At 44.3% G+C, this 24,640-nt stretch overlaps 3 protein-coding genes and 1 long non-coding RNA gene across 5 annotated transcripts in view; 3 read left to right on the forward strand and 1 right to left on the reverse strand.

Annotated features, from left to right (window-relative positions):
• Positions 1–1,423: 1,423 nt before the first annotated feature.
• On the reverse strand, positions 1,424–4,173 carry LOC131474156 (5-hydroxytryptamine receptor 7-like). Its single transcript, XM_058651904.1, has 2 exons — positions 3,466–4,173; positions 1,424–2,758 (listed from the first exon to the last, which is right to left on the reverse strand). The coding sequence occupies exons 1-2, from the start codon at positions 4,002–4,004 to the stop codon at positions 1,861–1,863; spliced, it is 1,437 nt and encodes a 478-aa protein (XP_058507887.1). The 5' UTR covers positions 4,005–4,173; the 3' UTR covers positions 1,424–1,860.
• A 13,217-nt stretch (positions 4,174–17,390) lies between these two features.
• LOC131474394 (uncharacterized) lies at positions 17,391–18,968 on the forward strand. The gene is made up of 3 exons (XR_009242284.1): positions 17,391–17,552; positions 18,173–18,323; positions 18,879–18,968. It is a non-coding gene; the product is annotated as an uncharacterized LOC131474394 (long non-coding RNA).
• A 104-nt stretch (positions 18,969–19,072) lies between these two features.
• Positions 19,073–19,760, forward strand: LOC131474391 (PWWP domain-containing DNA repair factor 3A-like). The gene is made up of 3 exons (XM_058652226.1): positions 19,073–19,241; positions 19,366–19,454; positions 19,567–19,760. The coding sequence occupies exons 1-3, from the start codon at positions 19,149–19,151 to the stop codon at positions 19,691–19,693; spliced, it is 309 nt and encodes a 102-aa protein (XP_058508209.1). The 5' UTR covers positions 19,073–19,148; the 3' UTR covers positions 19,694–19,760.
• A 1,330-nt stretch (positions 19,761–21,090) lies between these two features.
• arfgef3 (ARFGEF family member 3) overlaps positions 21,091–24,640 on the forward strand; it is a 44,161-nt gene continuing 40,611 nt past the window's right edge. Inside the window, exons 1-5 of one of the 2 annotated variants that reach the window (XM_058651209.1) lie at positions 21,091–21,470; positions 22,581–22,626; positions 23,343–23,424; positions 23,641–23,781; positions 23,873–23,941. In XM_058651209.1, the coding sequence (XP_058507192.1) occupies positions 21,386–21,470; positions 22,581–22,626; positions 23,343–23,424; positions 23,641–23,781; positions 23,873–23,941 (423 nt within the window). In that variant the 5' untranslated portion in view covers positions 21,091–21,385. The remainder of the gene's footprint in view (positions 21,471–22,580; positions 22,627–23,342; positions 23,425–23,640; positions 23,782–23,872; positions 23,942–24,640) is intronic. The other variant, XM_058651210.1, reaches the window with a different exon arrangement.

The raw sequence follows: 24,640 nt of genomic DNA on the forward strand, positions 1-24,640 counted from the left end.
ACATTTGAACTGAGTGATGGAGGCAACAGTGTGTGTGTCTGTGTGTGTGTGTGTGTCTTTGTGTCTTTGTGTCTCTGTGTGTGTGTGTGTGGGAGAGAGTGTGTGTGTCTGTGTGTGTGTCTTTGTGTCTCTGTGTGTGTGTGTGTGTGGGAGAGAGTGTGTGTGTGTGTGTGTGTGTGTGTGGGAGAGAGTGAGTGTGTGTCTGTGTGTCTGTGTGTATGTGTGTGTGTGTGCGTGTGTGTGTGTGTGTGGGGGGGGAGTGTGTGTGTGTGTGTGTGTGGGAGAGAGTGAGTGTGTGTGTGTGTGTGTGTGGGAGAGAGTGTGTGTGTGTGTGTGTGTGTGGGGGAGTGTGTGAGTGTGTGTGTGTGTGTGTGTGTGTGGGAGAGAGTGAGTGTGTGTCTGTGTGTATGTGTGTGTGTGTGTGTGTGTGTGTGTGGGGGGGGGAGTGTGTGAGTGTGTGTGTGTGTGTGTGTGTGTGTGTGGGAGAGAGTGAGTGTGTGTGTGTGTGTGTGTGGGAGAGAGTGAGTGTGTGTGTGTGTGGGGGGGGAGTGTGTGAGTGTGTGTGTGTGTGTGTGTGGGAGAGAGTGAGTGTGTGTGTGTGTGTGGGAGAGAGTGAGTGTGTGTGTGTGTGTGTGTGTGAGAGAGTGAGTGTGTGTGTGTGAGAGAGAGAGAGTGAGTGAGTGAGTGAGTGTGTGTGTGTGTGTGTGTGAGTGTTTTTTCACGTTTTCTTTCAGTTTAAATCGTTTGTTTTCAAATGTGACGACAAACAGAAGATTGATCGAGTGTTTGTTGAAGTGAACATCAGCTGATTTTAATGATTTATTTACATTTCAAACATTTTTATTAAAACTTTACACCTTTTTCAAGTTTTGTTGAGTTTCACAGACATGTCAACAGGAAGTGTCGTCATGGAGACGTGATTGTTTAAAGACCCCTTTTTAAAAAGTCTTGTTCAATCTTTTTTTCCAGTTACGTTAAATAAAAAGAGTTTAATCACTTTTACGTCATTATTCTCATGAGTGTGAATTTACAATCAAAATATGCAAATACTGGAGAGAGAAAGGGCGGGGCTAAATGTGAGCATGGAAGTTGGACTTCCTGCAAATTTCCATGATATTTCTGGTATTCATGTAACGCGGTCAGATAAACGTAACGTTTACTTCCTGAAACAATGTTGAGCTTTGTTGCCGTTGCCATGGAGACACGAAGCCCCTCCCTCCACTATAAGTTTTTTTATATGTAATAATAATAATAAATGTACATCCTCTTCTATACTATAAACATGTTAGCTAATGGCAGCTCTGAGCCCTTTAAGCCCCGCCCCCTCACATCAGTGTTGTTTAAATCATGTGACACCGTTTATTTATAAGTTTCTGATGAATTTTTTTGTTATTTTTTTGTCACAAACTTTTATGAAAAAAACAACATAATGCGCTCACGCTAACCTGTGTTTGCTAACTTTTCTCTTTATTCGTGCACATAACTAATGCTAAGCTAACTGCTATGCTTACTATTCTCCTGGGGCTAGTGCTAAGCTAGAAACGTTCCTGTGGTTAAGCTAACTACTTTCCTGGTACTCATGCTAGGCTAACTACTTTAAAAAAAATTAAACAATCAGTCAAGTTCAGTCAACCTTTATTGTCAGGCGGTGTTTCCTCTTCAGGTCTTTCATCCTCCGTCATTTACCTGAAGGTGGCGCCGTTCTCTGCTCGTTCACGCATGAAAAACTGATTAGTTAAATTTTGTGAAAATACATAACAATAAAAAGCTCCACCCACAGTAACGACTGTTTCTCCGTAGAGCATCATCCTGCCTCCCCACACGGTTAGCGTCGCCCCCTGGTGGTGGTTTCTCATGGCGTCACGCATCACTGTCGGGTTTCTCCACCAGCTTCAGCGCCTCGTGCATCCCGGCCGCCGACAGTTTGCGGTTGATGTTCCTGTAGCGGCAGCGCAGCAGGTTGCTGTAGGTCGTCCTAAGGTCGCGGTTGAAAAAGGCGTAAATGAAAGGGTTAATGAGCGAGTTAGCGTAGCCGAGCCACAGCAGCGTCCTCTCCAGCCACAGTGGCACGCAGCTGCACTCCACGCCGCACACAAACGGCCTGACGGTGGAGATCAGGAAGAACGGCAGCCAGCAGAAGGTGAAGGCGCCGACCACGATGCCCAGCGTGGCGGCGGCTTTCTGCTCCCGTTTGAAGATGGACTGGTTTCTGCGTTTGCGACGTTGGTGATGCTCGCCAGTCTTGAGGAGGCGAGACACGCGGGTGCTACACTCCTCCTCCACCTCACGCTGGAGCTTCAATGCCACCGCCACACAGTCCAGACTCTCCGCCTCCTCCTCAGGCTCCACCTCCTCCGTCCCGTCTAAGCTGGCAGTTTCCCCAGACTCCGCCGGCTGGGGGACCTGCTGCCCACCTCTCCCCCCTCGTGGAGTCGCCCCTGCGACGTGCTCCCCCTCCCGGGGGAACCCGGTGATGGTGTGCTTGGCAGCGCTGAGTTTGGCGGCGCGGTAAATCCTGTGGTACATGATCAACATGACGGACATGGGGATGTAGAACGCCACGGCGGTGGAGTAGACGGTGTAGCCGAAGTCCTGACTGATGAGGCAGACTCTGCCGTCGTTCACGTTCTGCGCCCAGCCGAAGAGCGGCGGCAGCGTGATGGAGGCGGAGAGAAGCCACACCGACACGATCATCCTCGCCATGCAGCCGCCGTTCTGCCGCACGGGATACGTCAGAGGTTTGGTGATGCCCAGGTATCTGCGGAGAGGAAGCAGGAGTTTAACCGACAACCTCCAGGTATCATCACGCATCACAATACAGACCATAGCAGCGCTGAGACACGATACACACTCACTGAGATTAGATCTAAAAGATTCTGGTCATTTTCAAACAATCTTTGGCTAAAACACAGAATAGAAGTGGATAAAGCTCCGCCCCCTCTGACTTCCAGCTAATCTTTTTGCGGTGGTCACTTGTGGTACTGCAACAAAAACATACATTGACCTCAGCGGTGAAAGAGTTCATAAACATTTCTTTGTAACTCAGTTTACCTGAATTCATCTGATTATGAATAATGATTATTTTCATTATCGATGACTCGTCGATAATGAGAAGATCAAACTGATGAATCCATTATTAAATCATGAATAAACGTTGCATTCTGCTGAGCCGTTGGATTATTACTGAATGAATCATTGATTCATCAGTTTGATTTTTCAGCTGATTTCATTCAAACTGAATCATTAAACAAAGACGTTTTCAGTGTCTGTCGCTTTAATATTCATGTCAAAGGTCGTAAAAGTCAAGTGTTCAGAGTATTTGGCGGTAAATTGATGGATGAGCGCGTGCAGCAGCTGCTGTGGTGAGAACAAAGATCTGCCGCGTGCTTCATGGCGCGTCAAAGTGAAACATTAAAGAACAGAAGGAGGAGGTTTGACCTGATGTTTGACCTTTGACCCGCTCACCTGTCCACGCTGATGACGCACAGGGTCATGATGGACGCGGTGCAGCACATCACGTCCATGGCGATGAACACGTTACAGAAGAACTGACCGAAGACCCAGCGGCCGCCGATCAGGTCCGTGATGCTGACGAACGGCATGACCGCGAGCGCCACCGACAGGTCAGCCACGGCCAGAGACACGATCAGGTAGTTGGACGGTTGACGCAGCTTCTTGACGAAGCACACGGAGATGACCACGAGCAGGTTCCCGCAGATGGTGGAGAGCGTGAGCAGCGCGAGCGCGCCGCCGATCAGAACCTTCTCCACGCGGCCGTAGCTCAGGATCTGCTCCCCGCACCGCGTCGCGTTCGCTTCCATCACCCGCGGGTGACCAGGGGCGGCGGACGGAGACGCGGTCGCCGCCGCTGCCGCCTCCGCGGCGCTCTGCGCGATCTTGAGCAGCCGTGGCACGAACGCCTCAGAGATGATGGTGTTGTCTCCTCCTGCCGCGCCGCCGCGCTCCTCCGACCACCTCATGCCCAAGGTTCCGTTAATAACCATGCTGCTGCTGCCGGTTCATCCATGGACGCGCAGCCAGGTCCGCTGGTGACATGGACGCGCACAGATGTGCTGTGATTCTGCTCCACTCCCACTCAGCACAGGACCACCTGCTCCACTCACGCGCTTCTTTCACAAAGTCCCGACTCCTCTCTCTCTCTCTCTCTCTCTCTCTCTCTCTCTCTCACACACACACACTTCTGCGCCTCACTGGCGCGCTCGTCAATGCGCACGTGGCGCGCGACGGCGGGCGTTTACCCCAAAGTACGTGACCTCTACAACAATGACACGAACTCGTCTGTGTGTGTGTGTGTGTGTGCGTGCGTGTGTGTACTGTGTGTAGGGCTGGGTACAGAACTGTAGGCTAAACTGAGTTTATCTCAGCCTAGATTATGTTTTTTGAGTAGTAATAATAATACAACCATGTTTTTTCACACACATGTTTTCCATAATGTGTAATATAATGTGTTTTTAGAAATGATATTATAAAACTGGTATCCATTTTTGATTGATACCCAGCACTAGTCTGCAGCCATTCTCACCTCATGAGTGTCTGTCTTTGATTCTTTGTCTTTGAAATGATGATTTGACTTTAATGTTATCAACATTTAAACCTTTCTCTGGGATAGAAATATTAAATAATCATGGCCACTGGAATTATAAGAATAAAACAATGTTTATTTTCAAATTAGAAGTAACTTGGCTGCATGCAATAATCTCAAGTACTGCAGATAACTTGAGATAACCTCGGCTTAACTGGTCAACAATAGCAACAGCTTACTCACCTCCGCTGTAGAAAAGGTTAATAAACAAATAATAAATAAATAACTTGTTTCTCACATCAGGGTCAGAGGTCACTGTGAGGACAAGATAAACATAACAGTGAGCTGTTTAACAGCCGATGCAACAGATTTGAACACGTTAAGCTTTATCAGTTACTGTCTACAGTATATTCAGTTAGCTTTTCATTGAGTTAGCTATATAGCCATAACATAAAACTACACACTAATATCTTAAGTTAGCGTCACATGGATCCCAGTTTAAGCACATATTACGCTGCAGTGACGTTAATTTAAATAAACAAACATGGTTTGAAGTCAGGCCGCTCTGGCTCTGTAACATCCACAGAGGAGGTGGATGTCTGCGCTCCGCTCTTCTTACATTCAAATACTGAGCAACTTTCTGCTCTGTGCTTGATTCTTCATGTTCCCGGCCTTAGTGGCGATATCTATTTTACAAATATTGCATCGTACAGTATATTAGTATTACTTTAGTTGAAAAGGAGCCACACTTTGGACCTCTGTGGCATTTTTAGCCCCTTTGTCACGAGTCACAACACACTTACATGTAGTTAACGACACAGACACACATGAATGTGGTCTGTGGGCGTAACAGCATTGTATTCCATTGTAACCACGTGTAACGTTACAGCCAATCACCGGCAGCATTATCAGATCTCCATCACGTGATTAACTCCGTAGGTATCTGTGGCAGTGGGGTATGGTTAGAGCGGCGGCTGCTGGAGGAGAGGGAGGAGTGGCTCAGCCGGTGATCAGACAGCTGGACAGAATCAGGTAATCAGTCAGCTATATAAGCACCCCTGTAACCTGGTTCTGGTCTCTTGCAGTAGGCTGGGTCCGGAAGGAGGAAGCAGGAACGAGAGGGAGAGAGAGAGAGTGCGACGACAGCAGATTATTTGTATGTTTGGTGACCTTTTCTCTTTTCACCATTGCGCCCGTTACCACTAATTGAGGTCCCTTTTGATAGAATTGCCATGGACCTCATCGGACCATTAGACCGGAGCGCACGGGGATATCGCTTTGTGTTAGTCCTAGTGGACTACGCAACGCGCTATCCTGAGGCAGTGCCCCTGCGCAATATCTCTGCGAAGAGTGTTGCGCAGGCGCTGTTTCAAGTTATCTCCCGAGTTGGGATCCAGAAAGAGATCCTGACTGATCAGGGCACATCATTTATGTCACGTACACTACGCAAGCTATACGAATTACTGGGCGTCCGCTCAATCCGGACTAGTGTCTACCATCCCCAGACCGACGGCCTGGTGGAGCGGTTTAACAAGACACTAAAGAACATGATTCGTAAGTTTGTACACGAGGATAGCCGTAATTGGGATAAATAGTTGGACCCTCTGTTGTTTGCGGTGCGGGAGGTTCCCCAGGCCTCCACGGGATTTTCTCCCTTTGAACTCCTGTTCGGCAGAAAACCTCGGGGTGTCTTGGACCTGGTTAAAGAAAACTGGGAGGCGGGTCCAAGCACCAGCAAAAACGAGGTACAGTACGTCCTGGACCTGCGGGCAAAACTCCATTCACTGGGTCAGTTATCACGGGAGAATTTGCTCCAGGCTCAGGAACTTCAACAGCGTCTGTACAACAGAGGGGCAAAACTTAGACACTTTCTGCCGGAAGATAAAGTGCTTGTATTGCTGCCATCATCTAGCTCAAAATTGCTCGCCAAGTGGCAAGGGCCCTTTGTGGTCACACGGCGAGTGGGGGATGTTGACTATGAGGTTGTGCGTTCTGACAGGGGCGGAGCAACGCAGATTTATCACCTCAACCTCCTCAAAGCCTGGAGGGAGGTGGCGGCTGTTTCTCTGGCTACCACCATGATAGAGAGGGATGAGTTGGGGCCGGAGGTGACTAATTCGAACTGGTCAGCGCCGGTCCCCGTTGACGACCATCTCTCGCAGGGCCAGAGAGCGGACGTGGCCTTGTTGCAGCAGCTGTTTGGTGACGTTTTCTCTCCCCTGCCAGGGCGCACAAGTCTCATACACCACCACATAGAAACACCCCCAGGCCTGACAGTGCGTTCACGGCCCTATCGGCTGCCAGAACACAAGAGAAAAATTGTTCAGGCAGAGCTTCAGGCTATGTTGGAGATGGGGGTAATAGAAGAGTCCAACAGTGACTGGTGTTGCCCCATCGTGCTGGTGCGCAAGTCCGATGGGTCAATACGGTTCTGTGTGGACTATCGTAGGGTCAACGAGGTGTCCAAATTAGATGCCTATCCAATGCCCCGGGTCGACGAACTCCTGGATCGGCTGGGCACGGCTCGCTTTTTCACGACACTGGATTTGACCAAGGGCTACTGGCAGATTCCCTTGTCGCTAGAGTCCAGGGAAAAGACGGCCTTCTCCACTCCGTATGGTTTGTACCAATTTGTCACACTTCCATTCGGGTTGTTCGGGGCCCCGGCTACATTTCAGCGCCTCATGGACCGGGTGCTGCGGCCTCACTCTGCATATGCTGCGGCCTACTTGGATGACGTCATCATTCATAGTGAGACCTGGGAGCAGCATATGCAGCAGGTGGGAGCAGTGCTTGAGTCCCTGAGGAAGGCGGGGCTCACGGCCAATCCGGGGAAGTGTGGTGTTGGACGGAGGGAGGTACGGTATTTGGGGTACTACTTGGGGGGCGGGCAGGTGCGTCCACAGATACAAAAGACGGCATCTGGAAAAAGAGAGAGGAACTATGGTACTGTATGAGGAAGTCTGGAGTGGCAGAGAAGTATGTTAGCCTGTTGCAGGACATGTATGCCAACTGTGAGACAGCGGTGAGGTGTGCTGTAAGTGTGACAGAGAAGTTCAAGGTGGAGGTGGGACTACATCAGGGTTCGGCTCTGAGTCCCTTCTTGTTTGTGGTGGTGATAGACAGACTGACAGATGAGGTTAGACAGGAATCTCCATGGACTATGATGTTTGCAGATGACATTGTGATCTGTGGTGAGAGCAGAGACCAGGTGGAGGAAAAGCTCGAGGCCAAGCTTTATTGGCCAAGTATGTGAACACATACAAGGAATTTGACTCCGGTTTTATCCAGCACACGCTGTACATTAAACGTGAACATGAACACACATAAACATCAAATAACTTAACATACATTCAACTTGAAAGAACAAAGGACAACAAGAACAATAATTTAAAAAGAGTGTAGTACAAAGTGAATAAATAAGGTGTCCAGAGGTCCGGTCTATTTTTAAATATATATATTTATGTACCTAAAAGATAAGGTGCAAAATAGTGAATATATAAACTGATAAAGTATTCATTAGTGTGACGGCCTGGGGGAAAAAACTGTTCTTGTGTCTAGCAGTTTTGGTGTACAGTGTTCTGTAACGCCTGTCAGAGGGAAGAAGATCAAACAGGTTGTTTCCGGGATGTGATGGATCTGCAGAGATACTACCTACCCGTTTCTTGACTCTGGATGTGTTCAAGTCCTGGATGGTGGGCAGTTTAACACCAATGATTCTCTCTGCAGTCCTGATGGTGCGATTCAGTCTGTTTCTGTCCTGTTTGGTGGCTGATCCAAACCAAACGATGATGGAGGTGCAGAGAACAGACTGGACTATTGCTGTGTAGAACTGAATCAGCAGCTCCTGGGGCAGGTTGTACTTCCTGAGCTCTCGCAGGAAGTACAGCCTCTGGTGCCCACTTTAGGTCATGGGAGATGGTGGATCCTAGAAACCTGAAGGTTTCCTCAGCAGACACAGTGTTATTGAGGCTTCTGGTGGAGATCCGTCCGTTACTGCGGCTTCTGGTGGAGATCCATCCGTTGCTGCGGCTTCTGGTGGAGATCCGTCCGTTGCTGCGGCTTCTGGTGGAGATCCGCCCGTTGCTGTGGCTTCTGGTGGATATCCGTCCGTTGCTGCGGCTACAGGGGGAGGTCCGCTCGCGCCGATTACCGTGTGGGGCACTACCGTTGTTGCCGCAAGGCCGTTTTTTTCTGCTCCGGTGGGGCCGTCCGGCGAGGGGAATCCTCCCGCGGCGTCGGTCCCCATGGTTACTGAGACTCTGACTCCTGAAGCAACCATTTCGAATATAACTGAAGACATGGTTGAAAGTGACATGGTTGAACAGATGATGGAGGAGGATATGTCAGATGACGATCTCCTCAAAATATCACAGAAAAGAAAGAACTTTGAATCTGGAAAAAAGAACAGTAAAGTAAAGAAAACGAGTTCCCAGACTGAGTCCACTGAGTCAGGGAGTGATGTTCACCTGACTCAGCTGGACTCTCAGGGTAAATACCCTCCAGAGAGAATTAAAGCCTTCCTGGAGCAAACAAAAGGAGCCAGGCTGCCTAATGTAGGTGAGGTCTTTCCTGACCTACAATTATTTATTAATTCAGCCAGGCCGCTCACCAGGAAGAGCTGTGGGGAGGAGGTTTTAACAGAGCAGGAAATATTTAGATTAAAAAAGTTAATACTGAAGGTAAAAACCCAAATCAAGAATGATGAGGATTTTTAGATGTTTTTACCTTCTATTGACTGCTCTTTTTACTGCTGTTCTTTTTTTATCTATGTGTGATTTTAACATCAGCACCTTAAACCTGAACGGGGCCAGGTCTGATTTTAAACGAGCCGCTCTTTTTAAACTGATGGAGACTAAAAGAATTGATGTCATGTTTGTTCAGGAAACCCACAGCACTGTAGACAATGAAAGTGACTGGAAAAGGGCTTTTAAAGGGGAGGTGGTTTTAAGCCACAGGTCCAGTCTGAGTGGAGGAGTGGGGATTTTATTTGCTCAGAGCTTTTTACCTTTTTCTTTTACTGTGGATGAAGTAATTCCAGGGGTTTTATTGAAAGTCAAAGCTGTCTTTGAAAATGTTAAATTGGTGTTTTTAAATGTCTACACTCCCACTAATGCAGTGAACAGGGTAGCTTTTTTAAACATTTTAAGTGACTGTATTAGGAACTGTGAGGATGATGGTTTAATGTTTTTAGGGGGGGATTTTAACTGCACAGAAGATCCAACCCTAGACAGGAACCATCCTGAGCCACACCCTCCTTCATCTCACACACTCAGACAGCTGATGGAGAACCAGGAGCTGAGTGATGTGTGAAGGGTTTTTAACGGTCAGCACAGACAGTACACCTGGAGTCACAGCAGGGAGGGGGTTTTATCTCTGGCCAGACTGGACCGCTTTTATTGTTTTAAACACCATTTAAATATTTTTAAGAGGTGTTTTATTCAGCCTGTGGGTTTTAGTGATAATTTTTTAGTCTCCTGTCGCGTTTTTATCAAAAACATTCGTTTAAAGAGCGCCTATTGGCATTTTAACACGGCCCTTTTAGATGACCAGGCTTTTAGAACTGCTTTTACATTTTTTTGGGAGTCCCACAGAGAGAGCAGGCCTGTAGAACCTGATAATGTAATAAATCCCTGATAATGTAATAAAAATTTGCACTTGAGGCCACTGAAAATGTAATAAAACCTGATAATGTAATAACTTCCCGATAATGTAATAAAGTGCATTTCCCAATAATGTAATACACTTTTTACCAATAATGTAATAAAGTATTACATTAACGGAAGGTTATTACATTATCAGGTTAGCCTTCATTTCGCAGGTCCTGATAATGTAATAATTCCCCAATATTGTAATAACTTAACAGCAGACCACCTGTTACTTGGGTTCAAGTGGTGATACTGTGTAAGCAACGCAAGCTCGAGAGCTCTAGCGCCACCAACAGGACAGAGTTGGACATGCATGTATGTACATTTACTTTTGACTTGTTCATCCGTTTTCTTCTGCAACCCTTTAACATATTTTAACCACACTTGGTACATAGATTCATGACATCATCATTTGGTGACCTTTGACCTCTGGGGGGATGTTAAACAGGAAGTTAGCTCATAGCTCTGCAAGGTTTTTATTTATCCAAACCAAACTTGGCACATAGTCTTATGACCCTCATCCTGATGATGCACCTCTGTAAGAGCATTATAATCACAGTGAGTGTGATCATATCACAGTCGATCTATTACTTATTGATTATGAAACTGATGTTAGCATGTTCCATCCAGTTCAAATGCTTGTGCTTGGAGAGCCTGGATGCCGAAAGAAAGTTCAAATCCATGTTAAAAATAGTCATGATGAAGACATCAACCATAGAGTTCTAAGTTCTAAAATGATGGCTTTAAAATTAGGTTGCTTTTCTGGATATAAGTTACTTGTGTGTTGTGTTTGTACTGTTGTGTGTTGAAATTAAAGGGGACATATTATGCAAAATCAACTTTTTAACCATTTCAATACTTATATTTGGGACTCTGGAGGCCCTAGCAGTCGCCAAAGTGTGGAAAAAGAATACTCAGTACTTTTTTCGTGGTCCCCCTTAGGGTAAGTATACTGTAGGTGATAAAACATGCGATGTTGAATTCCCCGCGCTTATGACGGCAGCATGTGCATTTCACCGCAAATGTTGCCACCCCACCAGTAAGTTTACCTCGAGAGCTCCACCTTAGCTCCACCTTAGCTCCACCTTAGCTCCACCTTAGCTCCACCTTGTCCCTATAAAATGCAAGAGTGCAGGCGAGGGAGGAAGAGCGGTATTATGTCAACGCGGAGAGACAAGTGTGCTGTTGGTGGCTGCACAGTGGAGCACAGTGTTTTACACAAACTTCCAGCCTCAGAGGATTTTATATATGAAGCTAATGTTCCGGATAAAGTCAGCAAACGTGTGTTCGTGTGTTCGCACCACTTCACATCAGACTGCGGCCAGCGGTCGCCGTATTTAGTCAGCGACCGTATTTCACCGACGTACAAACACACACATTTTTAAGAAAAGGTCACATAGAGGTCATAACTGACCATTCTGACACGTTCTAATTAAAAATATGTGTTCAGTACGTCCTCCATGACCGGAGCACAGACTCAGTCTGATACAGTCACATACAGCAGCAGTTTATACATCTCGCCGCTCACCGCTGGCGATCAGCGGTGGCGATCAGCGGTGCTGTCCCTAAGTGTTTTTAACTGATTTACAGTTCAGCACTGTTTGGCTTGCAAGAACAGTGGCACTCTCGCTGTTTTCCGCGCACGCTGCCATGTTGATATTGTCAGAGAACTAGTGGAGGGAGGGGGAGAGGAATGGAGCAGAGGGAACAGGAGCTGAGCGAGTGAGCGCAGTAACAAGGACAAATCAGAAACCCCCTGGAAGAAGTGGGTGTGTGTTTGCCTGTGTCTCATTTGCATGTAAAGGGACCATGCTCAAAACCGAGCATTCTGAAAGGGGCGGGCTTAGCAGGGTTATTGAACTGCTATGATGCTTCATCCTTATGGTATTTTGACCAAAGCATGTCACTGACATGTTCATTAGGACACCAGGGAACTATTTTAACTTGGGAAATAGGGTATAATATGTCTCCTTTAAGTAAACAGTTTAAACACAGCGCCCCCAGAGGTCAAAGGTCACCATTTTTTGTGGTATCCCCAGGATGATGTCATGAATCTATGTACCAAGTTTGGTTAAATATGTTAAAGGCTTGCAGAGAAATTGGCTTACTTCCTGTTTGGTGACCTCAACGTCATGTTTGATTGGCTGCCACGGCCAAGTGCCTTTGAATTTCAAGATGTTGAATGCATTCGTGTGGCATGGTCTGAAGATCATCTGAACGATGTTTTGAGAGAGAGAGAAGCCTTTAAAAGGTTATGGATCAAATCAAAGATGGCAGAAAATCCAATATGGCCGAAAAAAACATTAAGGGTGCGTTGAACTCGGCTTGGCCCGAGGGTTCCTGTGATACATCGTTTGTGAAAAACGGATGAACAAGTCAAAAGTTAATGTACATACATGCATGTCCAACTTTGTCCCAACGCGAGCTCTCCAGCTTGCGTTGCTTGGTCTGCTGTTAAATTATTACAATATTGGGGAATTATTACATTATCAGGACCTGCAAAATGAAGGCTAACCTGATAAGGTAATAACCTCCCGTTAATGTAATACTTTATTACATTATTGGTAAAAAATTGTATTACATTATTGGGAAATGCACTTTATTACATTATCAGGAAGTTATTACATTATCAGGTTTTATTACATTTTCAATGGACTCAAGTGCAAATTTTTATTACATTATCGGGGTTATTACATTATCAGGGATTTATTACATTATCAGGTTCTACAAGGCCTGCCTTCACTAACATACAACAGTGGTGGGACTTTGGCAAGACCCAGGTTAAGCAGCTCTGCCAGCAGTTCACTCGTGGTGTGATTACAGACTTAACCCGGTCCATGAAAGATCTGGAGTCGCAGGTGGTGGAGCTGCAGACTTTAGCAGACTCCACGGCAAATCGAGGGCTTTTAGACTCCCTCAAGTCAAAAAAATCGGCCATAGCCAACCTGCTGGGCATCTCAGCACAGGGGGCTCTGGTCAGGTCTAGGTTCATGAACATCACACAGATGGACGCCCCATCTCGCTTCTTCTTTGGGCTGGAGTGGAAAAATGGACAAAGGAAGACCATTCATTCTTTACGAACGGGTAGCGGCTCCCAAGTCTCAGATTCGTCTGAGATTAGGAAGTATGCTGCCGAGTTTTACAGAAAACTCTTTAAGAGTGAGTGGACACATAATCCAGATGTGCACAGTAGCTTCCTCAGCGGTCTCCCTCAGGTCAGCGAGGCTGACAACAGCGAGCTGGCAGCAGAGATGACGCTACAGGAGCTCCACACTGCCACTATGGGCCTGCAGAGTGGCAGAGCTCCTGGCATGGATGGCCTTCCTGCTGACTTTTACAAGTCTTTCTGGTCCACATTAGGACCAGATCTACTAGAGGTAGTAAATGTAAGCCTGAAGACCAGCAGACTGCCTCTGAGCTGCAGGAGGGCCGCAATAACCCTGCTGCCAAAAAAGGGAGACCTGCAAGAACTGAAAAACTGGAGGCCGGTCTCATTGCTGTGCACAGATTATAAGATCCTGTCCAAAGCTCTAGCCCTTAGACTGAGAGAGGTGATGGCGTCCATCATCCACCCTGACCAGACCTACTGTGTGCCCGGCAGGCTCATCGGTGACAATGTCACTTTAATTCGAGATGTCTTGGAGCTCTCCAGTTCATTGGGTATAGAGACTGGTCTGATTTCAATAGACCAAGAAAAGGCTTTCGACCGGGTTGAACACCAGTACCTGTGGCAGACTAACACTGTCTGCCACAGGTACTAACACTATGAAAGACTTTGGTTTTATTTCATCTGCTCGAGTGAACTGGGAGAAAAGCGAGGCTCTGATGGCTGGAGGGGAGCTGGGGAGTCGGCTGGGGCTGCCTGGTGGCCTACAGTGGAAAAAGGGAGGTTTCAGATACCTTAGGGTCTTCCTGGGGGATGAGACCAATAAAAATAAGAACTGGGACAATGTCCTAGAGCTTGTCAAGGGTCGGCTGGAGAAGTGGAGGTGGCTACTCCCAAAAATGTCATATAGAGGCCGAACCTTGATAGCAAACAACCTGGTCTCATCCTCCCTGTGACACCGGCTGGCCTGCGTCGATCCTCCGGTCTCTCTCCTGTCAAAATTCAGTCTGTTTTAGTTGATTTTATTTGGGACAAGTTGCACTGGGTCTCACAGAGTGTCCTGTTTTTACCTAAAGAAGAGGGGGGGCAAGTCTGGTCCATCTGGCCAGCAGGGGCGTGGCTTTCCGCCTCCAGTTTATTCAAAGACTGCTGACCCCTGTCCAGCTACATTCTGCAGGGTTTTAAAGGCCTTGGTCAAGATTTTAATTTGTTTTTAATGAACATACCACACATGAGCACATCTCCTTTACCAGCTTTTTATAAAAGTGTTTTTAGAGTGTGGAACCTCTCTAAAAAGTCGAGATCATCGTCAACTTCAGAAGATCCCGACCCAGCCATACACCACTCCTCATCAATGGCACAGCGGTGGAGGTCGTCAGCAGTACCAAGTTCCTGGGGGTTCACATCACAGACAACCTCAGCTGGACACTTCACACTACTTCCCTAGTGAAGAAAGCCCAGCAGCGCCTACACTTCCTGCGACGGATGAGAAGGGTGTCTCTCCCCCCTCCCATCCTCTCCACCTTCTACAGAGGGACCATCGAGAGCATGCTGACCAGTGGCATCTCCGTCTGGTCTGGGAGCTGTAAGGCCTCCGACTGGAAGTCTCTGCAGAGGGTGGTGAGAACAGCGGAGAAGATCATTGGGACTCCACTCCCACCCATCAAGGACATTGCACACAGGAGCTGCCTAACCAGGGCTCACCAGATCCTCAATGACCACACCCACCCCCACCATGGACTGTTCTCCCTGCTGGTGTCTGGCAGGAGGTTCCGCAGCATCCCCTGCAGAACAGACTCAAGTTTTTTATTTTTTTTATTTTCATATTGCTGCTACAGTTTTCATTTTCATTCCTGTTTTTCTTTTTGCACTACTTTTATATATATTTATATACATAAAAACACTTACTTATTTTTTTATTAATCACAGTTAGGCTGAAAAGTTGAATACATGTATAGACATTACAATAAGATAAAAGACATTTCAATTCAATGCTATGTGTTGGTTTCCTATCTGCTGCCAAGCAACGAAATTTCGTTGCCAGTTTTCACTGCTGTGTTTTTGTGCAATGACAATAAAAAGAAGTCTAAGTCTAAGTCTTAGTCTAAGTCTGCTGAAGAAAGAGAGGAGAGAGCAGACGGACTCCCTGTACTGGATCCTCCAGGAGCCGGTCCTGTGGGGGACCCGTCTGGACCTTCCCAGCTGGGCAGGTCAGAGTCTGACCACAAGGCTGCAGACTGCGGGGATTGTTACTCTGGGACAGGTGGTGGCACTGACTGGGCCTGGATGGATGACCCCTCTGGACCCGCTGCCCAGCTGGGACTAACGTCAGTGAGGGTCACACAGAAACTCCTGGAACACTGGAAGCAGAGACTCACAGGACACGACCGCCTGCTTTTAAACTCCTCTTTTAATCAGACAGTGACGGATGACGATCCTTTTCCTGCCGTTTTCCTGGCATCGGATTTTAAAGACTGCTCTGGGATTTTAATGGAACAGACACAGCTCACACCACTGGATGGTACCACAGGAGAACTTTTTACAGAATGATGGTGAAGGCAATAAACCGGACAAAACTGGACAAAAGACCTGACACCCCATGGAGGAGATATCTGCAACTGGCTCCTGCAGCCAGACCGGAGTGGAGGTCCTTCTACAAACCTCCACTCTCATGCAGACATGCAGACCTTCACTGGAGAGTCCTCCATGGGGTCGTCGCAGTGAACTCCTTTGTGTCCAATATAAACCCGGCAGTAGAGGACAAGTGCCCCTATTGCGACCAAAGGGAGACTGTGTTTCACTGTTTTTATGAGTGTCTTCGTCTTTTACCCTTGTTTCTGTTTTTACAAACTGTTTTTACCAAATGTGGAGAGGTTTTTACCAAGCAGCTTTTTATTCTGGGTTTTAAATACACACGCCAACACAAGGACAAATGCCAGCTTTTAAACTTTGTTTTAGGGCAGGCCAAGATGGCGGTGTATTTTAGCCGAAGGAGAAAGGTGGAGGATGGTTTTATTGTTGAACCTGTCACTGTGTGTATCAATATGATCAAGTCCAGACTCCTCATTGATTTTAACTATTTCAAAGCAGCAGGAGATCTGGACTCTTTCCAGCAGGTTTGGTGTTTTAATCAGGCGTTGTGTTCTGTGGAAAACCACACACTGCAGTTGGGAGAAGTTTTTATTTATTTATTTATCTATTTAAGAGTGTAATGTTCATATACATTACATTTAGATGATTTTTGAAAAGAGAACGGAAAAATAAAGTTCATTCAAAATCAAAAAAAATCTCTCACACACACACTCACACTCTCTCTCTCTCACACACACACACTCTCTCTCTCTCTCTCACACACACACACACACTCTCTCTCTCTCTCTCACACACACACACTCTCTCTCTCACGCACACACACTCTCTCTCTCTCACACACACACTCTCTCTCTCTCTCTCTCACACACACACTCTCTCTCTCTCTCATTGACACAGCTCAGTCTTCAGCTGAAGTTTCTTCAGCGCTGTAACATTAAAATACCTTAGACAGCAGCGCCCTCATGTGGTGGCGTTCCTCCACTGCATGTTGAGTGTGTGTGTGTGTGTGTGTGAGTGATAGTAAATGCTCATAAATTAATAAACAGATGATTTATATTTAAAATCAGACTTTATTATCATTATTATTTTGTTTAGAATTCAAATATTTTTTATTGGAAAATTTTATTTTTAAATAAAAACTTTATTTCAACAAAGTGATTCACATTCATTCATGTACAAATATAAGCTTATACTAAGACGTACATATATATACATATATGTATACGTATGTAAATAAATAAATAGATAAAAACTGTGTTATTGTCTTCATAAAAATACATTTCTCACATACATTTCTTTATATGATTACATTAAAAGTCATTCAATCACAAAACAAACAAAACGTGTGTGTGTGTGTGTGGGGGGGGCTTTTATTGTGAAGGCAGCAGCAGCAGATCCGCTATGATTTCCGCGATGTTCCGTGATTTCCAGGCGACGCCTCGAGAAGGGTCTAGCTGCAGACCCGAAGACCACTCAACGAAACGCCCCTTTACTCAACGAAACGCCCCTTTACTCAACGAAACGCCCCTTCACACTACACGACACTCTGATTGGCTCTCAAGAGACTGCGTCTGAAACGTGATGAAGTTTACGTTGACCGAGTATGAAGAGAGAACCCGAAAAAGTAACACGGGAAAAACACGGGAAAATGACGGAGGAAAAGGTAAGAATGGATAAAAAACACATTTTGATATTGAACACTGGATGAATAGTCATTATTTGTATCCATTAAATCAATTAAGTGCAGTTTATTAACCAGTAATGTCTGCATGCTGTAACGATAGCGATTGTAACAGCAAGCAAGACGCAGCGATTTTCTCCCTTTTTTTTCTTTTTTTCCTTTTTTTCTTTTATTTATATGTACAGGTTATAACATTGACAATATAACATTGTCTCATTTTCAACCAAGAAACGTATAAGATAAACTATATGATCTCTACATATTAGTATTTATCTGTTTTTTAATCTTTAAATGACTCTGACAAGTTGCACACAGCTTTGCTCATTTGAAAACGTGTGACCTCAGTTCTACAATTGTTAAGATAAAATATTTAATGATGAATAATATTTTTCATGTTTAGAAATTAGAAGTTCTGTTGAATCACAGTCAACAGTGACATTTGATTTGATTTATTTCAGTTAGCCTGCATATATTTTAGGACAGGGAAAGTCTTAAAGGCAAATGCAGTCCAGTTCTTTACTACTTGATTCTGGATTAAAAATGTTTCCATGTTAAAAATACAAAATACAAAATACAATTTCATTTGACATTTTCTCTTATAGAGCAACACTACGTTCAGTGAAGGAGCAGACCCTGAGCTGAGAAGATGCGACTCGGACACTTATCAGTGTCTGATCTGCACAAAAAAGGGGAGCTATGCAAAGCTTGTGTCTCATCTGCAGGGACACCAAAGGTCAATGGTGGAGTACGGTGGTAAGTCCTAAATTATCAAATATTTTTTCATTTCAACGCTGAAAGGCTTTAATTTCCCCATGAGCCTTATGTATTATTAAATGTGATGTTATTTCTGTTTGTCCTGACCATGGATAACTGTGACCATCAAACTATTCAACTCGTCCATTTGAGTATCAGAAACTCAAAATAAGTAAAGTAAAGTAAACTAATGCTGGAGCCATTTCATATATGTGTACTGTACTTCATCTGTGTAGAATCTTAAGTCAATGTGTATTTTATTTTCACTCTTGTTGAGAATTTAGATATTGAGAAAAAGTTTCAAGATTCCTGCATTTTTATAGATGCCCCTGATAATAATGATTGTTCTCAGAAGTAATGTAACAATTTGCCTCTCAGACAGGCTTATCTGTATATCCATTTAGGGCAGTGATGTTACTGTGGCCAAACAAGTTGCCAGCCAGGATGACACCTCTTATCAGAGGAAGTGCAAAAAATCAGGGAGAGAAAATGTCTTATTCAAAGTTCTTAATCACATGTATTCAGTGTTGCATATTATGTGTAATTGAATTTTAGGAAAGGGCCCAACAAGCCCAACAGAAGCGACGCGAGGCATGTTGTCTGTTAACCAGTGTAATCACAGAGGATCAGGGCATGCTGCAACACCTTGAAGTGAGTGACAATGGCATTTAGTGTGGTGTTTGTGTATTTGTATATGAATACCCAAACTAAAATCCTATACAATTTTTATAGAACATCATCACAGGCAACACAGTGTCTCCTTGGGCCAAGAAACAGGACAGGGTCATCCTTCTTTTTGAAGACGATGAACAAGTGGACAAAGTCATGCACTTCTTGTCTGAAGTACTCGAACGTACTGAGACAGACAAGAAGTCTGCAGATCCAGTCGCATTCGTAATGGATGTACTTTTGCCAGAGGTGAGATCTCAGACACTGACACTGATTTGTAGACTACATGTTTTATATGACTGCATATGTCTGTCTCCTTTTAACACATGGTCACTGTCTAACACAATCTTAAATCTTAATCTTCATGCCACAGGCAACAGTATACGCCCTCGGAGCTGTTCACTCCATCTCCCTGGACAAAGCCAAGGAGATGTACATGCGTGGCACAGAGTTTGACTCAAGGTAAGCAGGATAGTTTAGGAAACTGTTAATCCAATTTTCAGTTTATATCTTATTATGTATTTGAGTGTCTTTAACGACTTCATTATTTTGCTATATCATTTTGTCTTGTCAGCGAGAAAACCCAGCTTGGGGAACAGCTTCAGAGCCACATTTCCTCAAAAGCGAGGCAGAAACTGGATATCTTCCTGAGCAATTACAAGAAAGCCTTGGAGTGTGAGGAATTCCTCAGGCGCCTGTAATCCCTGGGTAGTGAATGTGTCTGCTGGATAGTCTGTTGTGTATAAAATAAAGAAAATATATCATTCATCACTTGTATTCATTACATGGATTTGAAAGTTATACAACTTTCTGTGCAGAATCAAGGGTTTCAGTGCATTTGTTTTACATTCATCAAAAGACCTACTGATGTCCAACTGGCTGGGTTTGATTCAGATACCAATGTATAACATATCTTCCTGGAAATAGGTAACATCTCCTTAATGACATACTCAGCAGATCTTTTCTACTTAACATCTGTCTGTCACCACCAGCTGGACCACACCAGCACAGACTTTTAGGAGGGTTTCTTTCAGGTTAAAAACCTGATCAAGTAGACTTTTATTAGTTCTAATCGTTGTTCTGTCCAGTTGAACAACATGTCAAACTACAGACTAATAAGACATTCAATAAATGTAGGCCTATATTAAACACACCTTTTTGTAACATACAGGTTGCCATGATGTTGGAAGTTTGCAAAAACAAATGAAATTATTCAAAGTGTGTGTTCAAAGTGGAATTTGTGACATTATATTGTATAAACGTGATATTATATTGTATAAACGTGATAATTATATCACATAAACGTGATATTATATTGTATAAACGTGATATTATATTGTATAAACGTGATATTATATTGTATAAACATTGTATAAACGTGATATTATATTGTATAAACGTGATATTATATTGTATAAACATTGTATAAACGTGATATTATATTGTATAAACGTGATAATTATATTGTATAAACGTGATATTATATTGTATAAACGTGATAATTATATTGTATAAACGTGATAATTATATCACATAAACGTGATATTATATTGTATAAACGTGATAATTATATCACATAAACGTGATACTATATTGTATAAACGTGATAATTATATCACAAAAACGTGATACTATATTGTGTAAACGTGATGTTCAAAGAACTTTTCCAATCGGCATTTATATATTTTAGCAGTTTGGCTATAACATTTCATACTTTACAAAGTGACATTAATTATTCACAAATTTCACAGAAAGTACATTTCTGTGTTCATAAAAGTCAACACGAGTATTTATTCTTCTCTTTTCCTGTCGCATACCGGGATAAAAGTCTCTTGTCAACAAGTGTCTATGAGATACGCGTGTGTAAATAAAGTTTCAATAAAAGAAGACGTTATCAAGTTAGTAAACGTCATCACGTTAGTAAACGTCATCACGTTTCAGACGCAGTCTCTTGAGAGCCAATCAGAGTGTCGTGTAGTTTGAAGGGGCGTTTCGTTGAGTAAAGGGGCGTTTCGTTGAGTGAAGGGGCGTTTCGTTGAGTAAAGGGGCGTTTCGTTGAGTGGTCTGCGGGTCTGCAGCTGGACCTACTTGGACGCCTCAGGAAAACGGAGTAAATACCGGCTTCACCACACACACACGGAACCGGATCTGGACCTAGGAGAACCGGAACCAGCAGGAGGAGGAAGGGCGGGGCCGTGTGTGTTTATCATTAATCGGATTAAAGCAGAGACGCTTCCTCCTCCACCTGCGGAGGCCGAACATGATTGGCTGCTGACTGAGCGTGACTCATCATCATCACACACACACACACACACACACACTGCTCTCTGACTGTAACCGGATCATTTACGGTTCCGCTGGTCCTGGTCCTGGTCCTGGTCCTCAGAGGAAACATGGAGGAGACCCTGAAGAAGCTGCACAAAGACGCGACCGGACACAAACACAGAGGAATCCGGGACGCGTGTGTCTACGCCCGCGGTGAGTGTCCGTGTCTGTCCGCCCTCCATCATTCATTCATTCATTCATCGTCATCCATCTGCTGCTGCATCGTCAGCGGTTAAACGGAAGTCATTTTCCTGCGTAAACATCGGAACCTGAACGCATCATGTGGTGCAAACGTCGATTTTTTTTCTCCATAAAAAACAAATACGTCACAGAGAGAACAGGTGACGTCACGACACAGCTGATTATTAGTGTTATTATTCATATGAAGCGTCAGTGTTTTTGTTTTTCAGGATCTACATCCGGGAAGTTTCACTCTGAGCTGCTCACGTGTTCACTCTAATGTCAACATGAGTGACGTGTGAAAACATGGGTGACGTGTGAATACATGAGTGACTACATGAGTGACGTGTGAATACATGAGTGAATTCATGAGTGATGTTTGAACACATGAGTGAACTCATGGGTGATATGTGAACACATGAGTGATGTGTTCACGCTCATGTCAACATGAGTAACGTTTGAACTCATGAGTGACATGTGAAGACATGAGTGAATACATGAGTGATGTTTGAACACGAGTGAACAGATGGGTGATGTGTGAACACATTAGTGAACACATGAGTGACGTGTGAACACATGAGTGATGTTTGAACACGAGTGAACACATGAGTGACATGTGAACACATGAGTGATGTTTGAACACGAGTGAACACATGAGTGACATGTGAATACATGAATGACGTTTGAACAAATTAGTGAACAGATGAGTGATGTGTGAACACATTAGTCAACACATGAGTGAACACGTTTGAACACATGAGTGACGTTGGAACACATGAGTGACGTGTGAACACATGAGCTCAATCATCTTGTATTTGTGAACGTTTAACAAACAATGATCAATATTATAAAATATTTTCAAACCAAAACTCATTGAGAAAATGATCAGCAGATTCATTATAGAAATAATCGTTAGTTTCAGACCTGCTTTCATGTTTTTTCATCTTATTTTTATTGACTTTATTTTTACACAAAAATGGCAACATTTACATGAAAATTCAATAAATAAAAATAAATGGAAACCACACACACACACACACACACACACACACACATCAAGTCATGTTTGTGTCTTTGTTTCAGAGATGTTGGAGCGTCGCAGCAGATCAGTGTCTGCGTCTCAGCTGAGGTGAGTCACACAAAAACATGCTGAGTCATGTTTTAGGATGAACACATAACTTGCTAATGGTTCCCTGGATAGAAGTCATAGTGAAACATGATTAAAATCTACATTTTTACATTTAAAATCTTCAGAATTGAAAAGGTTTCCACACGTTGAGAAACCTTAAGTTTTGTGCTTTTTGTTTTTATTGATCAATAATCAGATAAGAACTTTAAATGTTACCGTTTACAGCCTCACACACTAAACCTGTGACGTCGCACGAGACTGTGACCAATCACACGGCAGCTTACTGGAGAGGGCGCCTCCTAGTGGTTGTTTCTCTGCATACAGGGCCCTTTGGTGTGTGATGGAAATGTCATCAATTCTAGAAGCTTTTTTTCATCGTAAATTATTCATCCATTCATCTGCTTTGTTTTATTACAGATCATTAGGATTAAATATTGATGATAATGTTTCAGAGCTTTGACCACAAAACAAGAGCAGCTCACACACAGGCCACACCCACACATAGACCAATCACATAAGGCCACACCCACAGGTAGACACACACAGAAATGATGTGATATCTACGTGATAACGATATTGTTGCGATACATTATTTACATCATTCCTCTGATCAGCGCCACCACCAGCAGTCACCGAGTCATGACACGAGTGACTCAAACAAAATAATAGTTTTATAAAAATAAACGTTCAATATTTGTGTGTGTGTGTGTGCGCAGAGAGTGTTGTCTGCTTCCCCTGCAGATGGCGCTGGAGTCTAAAAACACCAGACTGGGACAGACGGCTCTCTCTGGAATGCAGGTACGTGAAGATTCTGGCCCAATCAGAAAGCTTTGTGATTGGACACGCCCCCTGAATGAGGATAGATGTTTTTTACAGGAAGAAAAAAATATTTAACGTGGTTTTTAACTGAAACAACAACTCCCATGATTCCACGCTGCATCACTGTGTTGACTGACTGAGACGCCCCCAGGTGGCAGAACAGAGCATGTCACGTTTGTGTCTTTGTGTGATCAGAAGCTGCTGTGCGAGGACAGGTTTGTGGGCGGAGCCTGCGTGGAGGTGGAGGTGGTGGAGAAGCAGCTGCTCAGTCAGATGTTGGAGGCTCTCAGAGTGACACCGTGTCTGCAGGAGGACCTGCAGGTGGAGGTGATGAAGGTATGAAGCTCATTCTCTGCTCTTCATTTCCACCTGCAGGTGGCGCATGTGAGCTCAGGTAAAGCTGACAGACAGGTGTTCTTCTGTGCAGGTGCTGCTGTGCATCACCTACTCACCAAATTTTGACATTAACGGAGACTCCATCTTGAGGATTGCTGAGGTATGACGGTCTGTTTGACACACGTCTTATTATGGTCTGGTCACGTGATGACAGTGTCAGGAGTTTCTCTGAATGTTACATGTCACTGAAGGTTAAAGGTCAAAAGGTCAAGAACAATGACCCCAGGTAAAACTGATCCTGTGTGAAGACACCAGCTGTAAATATTCATCTGTAGTTTTCTGCAGATTTTCAAGCATGGATCATGTAAACATCATGTAAATAACATGTAGATATCACTTTGATGTGTCATTGATGTGTCATTGATGCGTCATTAATCTGTCATTGATGTGTCATTGATGCATCATTAATCTGTCATTGATGTGTCATTAATCTGTCATTGATGTGTTATTGATGGGTCATTGGTGTGTCATTGATGTGTCATAGATCCGTCATTGATCTGTCATTGGTGTGTTATTGATCTGTCATTGATGGGTCATTGGTGTGTCATTGATGTGTCGTTGATATGTCGTTGATTTGTCGTTGATGTGTCGTTGATGTGTTATTGATCTGTCATTGATGTGTCATTGATATGTCTGATGTGTCATTGATGTGTAAATGATGTGTTATTGATCTGTGATTGATGTGTCATTGATGCATCATTAATCTGTCATTGATGTGTCATTAATCTGTCATCGATGTGTCATTAATCTGTCATCGATGTGTCATTAATCTGTCATCGATGTGTCATTAATCTGTCAT

This window comes from Solea solea, chromosome 15, assembly GCF_958295425.1.
Source record: "Solea solea chromosome 15, fSolSol10.1, whole genome shotgun sequence".
Lineage (NCBI taxonomy): Eukaryota > Metazoa > Chordata > Actinopteri > Pleuronectiformes > Soleidae > Solea > Solea solea.